Source organism: Parus major, chromosome 3, assembly GCF_001522545.3.
Source record: "Parus major isolate Abel chromosome 3, Parus_major1.1, whole genome shotgun sequence".
In the NCBI taxonomy this organism is placed as follows: Eukaryota; Metazoa; Chordata; class Aves; order Passeriformes; family Paridae; genus Parus; species Parus major.
This window is the reverse complement of record NC_031770.1, coordinates 108,390,891-108,398,483: the sequence shown is the minus strand read 5'-3', so window position 1 is coordinate 108,398,483 and position 7,593 is coordinate 108,390,891. Positions and strand designations below refer to the sequence as shown.

General features: G+C 49.7%; 1 protein-coding gene across 1 annotated transcript; it reads right to left on the bottom strand.

Moving 5' to 3' along the window:
• Positions 1 to 1,346: 1,346 nt before the first annotated feature.
• LOC107201757 (opsin-5-like) lies at positions 1,347 to 6,924 on the bottom strand. The gene is made up of 4 exons (XM_015621514.3): positions 6,785 to 6,924; positions 3,391 to 3,684; positions 2,469 to 2,800; positions 1,347 to 1,703 (listed from the first exon to the last, which is right to left on the bottom strand). The coding sequence occupies exons 1-4, from the start codon at positions 6,855 to 6,857 to the stop codon at positions 1,356 to 1,358; spliced, it is 1,047 nt and encodes a 348-aa protein (XP_015477000.1). The 5' UTR covers positions 6,858 to 6,924; the 3' UTR covers positions 1,347 to 1,355.
• Between the last annotated feature and the right edge of the window lie 669 nt (positions 6,925 to 7,593).

Sequence of the window (7,593 nt, the reverse complement as noted above, 5' to 3'; positions counted from 1 at the left end):
ATCAGTTGGAATTTTTAATTAATTTTTTTTTTTTTTTTAATTGAGGTGGTTGCACTGGTGATTGCAAACATGAGGTGCCCAGACTCACTCCTGAACTCAGTGCTTGCATCCTGCTTCCATCTCTGAAAAGACAGCACAGTCCAGGGCTGGGTAGGAAATAGCTATGGAATTATAATTTGACCATAAATTACCTTCTCAAAACTTAAGAAAACAACCAAACAAACGTGGTGTTACGGTTGTACTGAATCAGCAAGCTGTTCTCAGTTGCAGTCGTGTCTGTGCCCTAGCCAGGGGGGAATTTGGGATCTCAGGAGCTCCCATGGAAGCCGTTAGAGCCAGGACTGCATCTGCAGGGTGACACTGCTAGGAAGGTTACCTGGGAATGCCTTTGTCATCCTGTGCAGAGAACAGCTGCAGAGAAAGGGTAAAGCACTGCAGCAGGCTGCCCAGGGAAGTGATGGAGTCACCAGCCCTCAAACTGTTCCGAAAATACGTGGATGTGGCATTTGGCACGGTTCAGTGGTGAGCGTGGCGATGGGTTGATGGCTGGACACGACTTTAAAGGTCTTTTCCAACTTCAGCAATTCTGATCCTAAAGTGCTCCAACAGCTTCTGTGGCAGAAGAGCTGTTGTACCTCAGCCAGCAACAGCTGAAGGACACAGTTCCTCCTGCTGGGAGCTTCCTTCCCTTCCCACTGTGCCATTTGGGATACACAGAAGGCATCCTTCACTGACTGCCACATTCCTGCCAAACCTCATCCGACCAAGGCTGCTCACCTCTTTGGACTTGTGCTTGGAGGAGCTGGAGCTGCACCTCCGAAAGAGCAAGGATCCAGAGATGTCCATATCATTTTGGGAGCAGCCACATTTTCACCTTTTCCTGGCATTTTCACTATTTCCTGGAATTTCTTGCTCCTCATATGGTTTTCAGTCTGTATTGCTGGAAAACTACAGGCTCAGCTGTGTTTATTTGGTAACTGTGTGCAACCATTTCTCTGATGGCTGTTTTACTGGTAGAGCCAAAAGCTGGCAGATAGATGGCATTAAAAAATCAAAATTATAGGAAAAAAATCAACAAAAATAATAAATCTCTGTTTACCTGAAAATAAGTTTAATTTACATGATTCTATGTTTCATACATAAATCTATTTCCCCTAAACTGGAATTCCTTGGGAAAAAAAATAGTTGTTTTTTTATTATTCCTGTGAGGCTTAAAGACAATATTTGAGAGTTGCTTAAAAATATATACTTAAACCTCTGTATTGACATAGGATAGGCAGTGACAGCCTCACTTGCTGCATCCCCGCTCCTTTGGAGCTGGCAGTGAGGCCGGGTTTGAGCTCCATGGCTGCATTTCAGGGAGCTGAAGCTCCCGGGTTCTCCACCTTGGCCGCCGCAGACAGATGGACGTTGTCCCTCCCGCTCCACACGGTGGACACGGGGTTCTCCGCGGAGTTGTCGGAGCTGAAGTAGTGAACCCTCCAGCCACAGCAGCACTGCAGCTTCTTAACCTCGCAGCGGAAAGTCTTGCTGAAGACGTAGTAAATGAAAGGGTTGTAGGCCGTGGAGGACTTGGCAAACAGGCAGGGCAGCAGCGTCACCACGGGCTGCAGGGAGTCGCTGGAGTTGAAGATGGACCAGAAGCTGGCGGCTGCATAGGGAGTCCAGGAGCTCAGGAACGCCACTGAGATGAGCACGGCCATCTGCAAGGGAACAGAGCTGCCTGCAGCGGCACAGACACGGCTGGACAGCCTGGCACATGAGGGGTGTGTGGGGGACCACACCTGAACCCAAAGCTGTGCTTGCTGGGCCCTCATGACAAGAGAGACACTGAGGGGCTGGAGCCTGTCCAGAGAAGGGAACTGAGCTGGGAAAGGGTCTGGAGCACAGCTCTGATGAGGAGCAGCTGAGGGAGCTGGGGGTCTCAGCCTGGAGAAAAGGAGGACCTTATCATTCTCTACAACTCCCTGGAGGGTAGAGGGAGCTCTGCTCTCAGGTAAAAAATTAAAGGACAAGAGGAAATGCCCTCAGGGGGATTTAGATTGGATATTACCCCTCCTTCACAGGTGGGGCTGTCAGTCATTGGGACAGACTGCCCAGGGCAGTGATGGAGTCACTGTGTTGTTGTGCTGCTTAGGGGCATGGTTAAGTGGTGGACTGGTCAGTGCTGAATTAATGATTGGACCTGATGATCTTGGAGACCTTTTCCAACCTTAATGATTCAGTGATTCTATGATTTGCCTCTAGAAAGCTTGGATCAATTCTGCTTTTCCACAAGAAATGCACAACTAAAGTGCAAATTTGGGAAAAAAATATATTAATACTTAAAATATTAAAATCCTGTTTCCATACAGAATTTCTGTGTAGGTTTCTGTAATTCCATGATTCTGTGAGCTGTGCATGAGCAGAGCCAGCTTTCTGCCAGCTCCTGATTACTGCACACTCTTCCCATCACAGGGATAACTCACCAGGGTCAGCTTCTTCTCCAGTTTGGCTGCATTAGGGATCCTGTCAATATTCTGGATCTCTTGGTATGCTTTATGAACCTTCCAGGCAATCCCCAAGTAACAAGCCACAATGGTCAGCGCAGGCAGGACGGTGCACAGGAGGAACATGCTCAGGATGAAGGAGAAACCATTGGAGGAGTTGTGGAACTTGCTCCAGGCTATTGTACAAGAGATGCCAAAGGGCTCAGGGCCGTAGTAGCCCCAGCCCACCAAGGGCAGGATGGCCCAGAGCAAGGAGTAGAGCCAGATAAAAGCAATCAGGATGCAGACAGTGTTCCTGGTGATTTTGTTACCTGCAAGAAAGAGGAAGAGTGTATGGATCCCATCCCAGCCACATGGGGTTTGCCATAACTTCTCCTTAGACAGAAGGATGGTGGCTACAGATTCACCTGGGCTGCTGCTGCAGGTCCCTAACCTTTGGGCTTCTAGAGAAACAGAGTGTCAGAGGACTGGATGAGACCTGAACACAACCCCCAGTGCTCATCTAGAGCTTAGTTAAGCAGGGAGGATTGCAAGATCAATTTCACCTTGAATGTGCTGTGGTCCCAGCCCAGGAATGCCAGAATATTCCTTTCTTTTAAATTCCAGTGTTATCAGCCTGGATACAAATAGGAAAGGAAGACAGTCTGGTCTGGGAAAACATTTGTGCTCTCCATTCTCAGGTAGTTTGACTTGGTAAAACTGAGAAGTGAAAACCCCACTGTTTCATACAGAAATTAATCAGATCCTTCTGGGAACACCATGATTTGATATTGCACTAAAAGTTGAGGCTTATTCTACTGTTACTGACCTGATATTCCACTCCACATTCCACAAAGCACCTCCCAGAGCAGCCCAGCCCAAACACAGCACCACCAGGTGACCAGACAGGCCATTTACTCACTGTTGGATTTGGATGAGTTGGTGACGAGGAATCGAATCACGGCCATGGCACACAGGGTCATCATGCTGCAGACCCCAAACAGGAAACCCATCAGGGCATAGTAAACACAGGAGGCATCTCCCCCCAGCCAGGCGTGGTTCCAGGCAGATGCAATGGCCAGTGGGTACATGCTGAGGGCCATCCCAATGTCTGCCACTGCCAGGTTCACTGTCAGCAGCTCTGGAGACTTCAGCAGGGAGAAGCGTTTCACAGCCGTGGCAAGGACGGCTGAATTCCCAAGGATTGTCAGGATGGCTGAAGGGGAAGGATCAGCACAGACAAGAATATCACACAGTTAACACAGCTGTGAAATCCACTGGGAGTGTGTGAAGTGCCTGAGAGGGGCTACAATAGAGCTGAGGAGGGACTTCTTACAAGATTATGTAGTGATAAAGGGGAATGGCTTTAAACTGAAAGAGAGAATTAGATTTGATATTAGGTGTTCTTCCCTGTGAGGGTGGTGGGGCCCTGGCACAGGTTGCCCAGAGAAGCTGTGGCTGTCCCATCCCTGGAAGTGTCCAAGGCCAGGTTGGATGGGGCTTGGAGCAACCTGGGAGAATGGAAGATGTCCCTGCCCATGGCAGGGTTTGGAATATACTGTCACTGTCTGCCAGTGTGAAAAGTCACTTTCTGTCTTTTTTATAAGGCCTCTTTAAGTGCTGTAAGGCCACAATGAGGTGTCCCTGTAGCTTTTTCAGAGAGAACCCCCCAGCTCTCCCAGCCTGTCTCCAGAGTGAAGACACTCCAGCCCTCAGAGCATCTTTGTGGCCTCCTCTGAACCCACTCTAGCAGGTCCACGTATTTCTTGCACTGAGAAAGAATATCCTAATTTCTCCTTCCTGCTGAAGTACTCCAGCCATTCTGCCCACCTGTCCCCAGCACTGCCCAAAGCCTTCCCCCTGACTTCCCTTATCATCAGCTGGAGCCCCAGCACTGGGCTGTGAGCTGCCTGGGTGGTGGGCATGTGCTGGCTGGGCAGCTCAGAGTCCTTGCTGATCCCTGAGAATTACCATGACTGTTCTGGTGGTCTCTGAGAGGAGTGGAGTTGTTTAGCCAGGGGTATGCAACACACCCAGAGCTTGCTTTGCAAAAGGAGCTGTCAGACATACATTATTCAGGTGTGCCACAGGCTTCAAAGCACTGGTGACAGCAGTGTCAGAACTACATGCACCAAACAACTCATTTTCTCTCTTCTTTCAAGTGAACATGGTGCTGTAGCAACATCTTGATGAAAGGTTTTCCTGAAAAGGTGTCCTCTAAAGTCAGATGTGAAAGAGGTAGACAGAAAAAGATTCTGTCATGTTCCCTTGTGGCTGTGAATGCAGGAAAGGCTGTGTTTGCTCACAGGTGCCACTTAAAGTGCCCACACAGGACTTAATAGAGGCACATGCAATAAAATGGAATAAATGTATTGGTGTTGGTACAAAAAACCTCAGAGGTGTCAAGAGGAAGGCTTAACTGGAATGGGGACACAAATCTGGGACCCCATGTCCCCTCTTCATTCACTTCCTGACCACAGATGTTCACCTCTGGCTGCCCTTGAAGGGTTCCCTGGGCTCTCAGGATCTCTGTGGCTGCACACACGGGATGATGCCCACGGGGGCTTGGCCACTTGCTGACAGAGCAAGCTGCAGCTCAGTGGGCAGAGCACTCTCCACAGGGACACAGAATCCTGCAGATTCACAATTCCTGAGAATGGTGCAACTTGAGGCCATTTCTTCTAATCCTATTATTTGTTATCTGGGAGCAGAGCCTGAACCCCCTGGCTGTCCCCTCCTGTCAGGGAGTTGTGCAGAGCCAGAAGGTCCCCCCTGAGCCTCCTTTTCTCCAGGCTGAGCTTTCCCAGCTCCCTCAGCTGTTCCTGGTGCTCCAGCCCCTTCCCCAGCTCCATTCCCCTCTCTGGAGTCACTCCAGCCCCTCATTCTGTTTCTCGCAGTGACAGTCCCAAAATGGAACATCCTCAGGCTTCAGGAGGGAAAATGAGCCCAATTCACTTTCTTCTGTAAAAGCCCAACCCTTACACAAGATGCAGGAAGCAGCTCAGACCTCATCAGAGGCGAGATCCGGACCCAGCCTCTCTTTTACCTTGGCAGAAGCTCTTCCCCTCCATCCCACAGCCTGTGGGCTGCTGGCTGGCACAGGACAGAACTGCAACTGTGGGATTGTAACAAACAGCTGGTGGTGACTGCTGCTGCCCATGCCCTGGCCTTGTTCCTAAATAAAAACATCATTTCAGGGCACAAACGTGCAGCCCCAGTGAGGTGGCAAAGCTATGGATAAATACACCACCTGTTTCCAGTTCAGCTCACTGCTTTATCTCTGAGTCCCCACAGGATGCAGTGAACCTGGCTGCCACACAGGGCTCTGGATCCGGTGCTGGAAGTTTTGAGTGCCTCAAAGTCCTTTAGGAGAGATGTGAGACTGCAGCATGGTGGAACAAACACAGGAGGAGCTCCAGCTTCCAGACCTTTTTTGCTGTCCCTTCCCATTGCTTTAACTGCATCTATGTATTTACATTTCTGAGAGAAGGGAACCAGCATCCTGACTGGAAAAAGCCCTTCATTGTTTTCTAAATGGGGATTTTCTCACCCTGAGTTGTGCTCTGCTGTGCAGAACAAGAGGAAATAAGAAGTTCTAAAGTCCAGCACTTCTACCCAGAGCCTCAGTATTAAAGCACAGGAAAATATAGGCTTGACTTTCTTATGTAAACCAGAATTTTCAAGGGAGCTGAAGGAAGGAATCTTAGGAAAAAATCAGGTGGAAAGCATGCCTAAACAAGTTACACTCCTCTCCAAATCCACAAAAACAAATCCAAGAAGCAGACAAGAAATAAAACACCTAACTGAAGCCATGGGCTGGTAGCCATCCCCACTTGTATTCAATTTTCAATCTGCCTGCAGCAGGGCAAACAGGCTGCTGCAAAACCCAGAACTGCTATTTGGAAACACTCTGATGTTCTGTAGCAGTTCATCCTACCAAAACACAGCAGAGTGACACTTCTCCCACCAAGGGTCAGCCCACAGCTGCTTTTCCTGACCAATCCCATGGATTGAGCTGCCCTGGTTCAGTTCTCAGGGCTGAGATGCCATGGAAAGTGACAGACAATTTATTTTGAATACTTGTGATGCCACAGAGGTAATTTTGTGCTGGCCATTCATCAGCATCAAAACAAGATTTCAAATCCAAGCACGGAGATTAATCCTGGCTGCCAACTCCAAGGCACCAAGCAGAGGAACCTGTGGGGAAACACTTGCTGACATTTCCCTCCAGGTTCTTCTGCCTGACCACAGCACAAACAGGGAATCCCTGTACCCTGTTCCCTGGCTCCAAGCAAACAAGCAAGCTGTGAACTCACCTATGATTAGAAGAAAGACCCCAGCTCCATAATCCACTACTGGGTGGAGTTTGGAAATGTACTGCTCCTCCATGGTGCCTTGTGGAGGTGGGTGAAGGTTTCCAATCAAAGGTGAAGATGCTGCAGGAGCAAGGAGCTCGTCCTCATGGTTTGCCTGCTGCAGGTGAGAGCTGGTGTTGGGTGCTGGCAGTGCAGGGACACTTCTGCTGCCTCCTTGTCCTGCCTCTGGTGTGGCAGGGGAGAAGCCTGGAGTGAGAGGAAGGCTTTCCCCCTGGGAGGCAGAGTGAAAGCCAGGCAGAGCTGCTGCCAGAGCGATCCCGCCTGCCTGGCTGGCAGAGCATCTCTCCTCCCACCCCTCCTCTCCCACCCTTCTGCTCCTTGGCTTGTCAGGAAGATTCACAACACAAATCCCCTCAGATGAGCAAAAACAATTGTTCTTCAAACATCAGCAGCCCTGGGAAATAAAGCCAGGCTGAGGGGGCAGGCAAGGGAAGGAAGTTTGGGAGCTCTGTTTTCCAGCTTTGGAGCCATGAGGTTGGGGCAGGGCTCTCTGAGTTGAAGTGTTAGAGGAAAGGTGTCTGCTGCAGGGGCTCAGCAGGGTCAAAGTCACACCACTGAAGACAGGACAGTCTGAGCTGCTCCAGTGCAGAGCTAGAGGATGCTCCAGTCCAGTGTAGTGAGAGAATCAACCCCCGAGGTGACTCTGTGACTCTCCAGGGTTCTGACGTGGCAAGCAGCCACAGGAGCACCTTGCCTCTGTGTTTTCCTTCTCCTTAAAATATATGAGACTAAAATCACCATAATGAGCA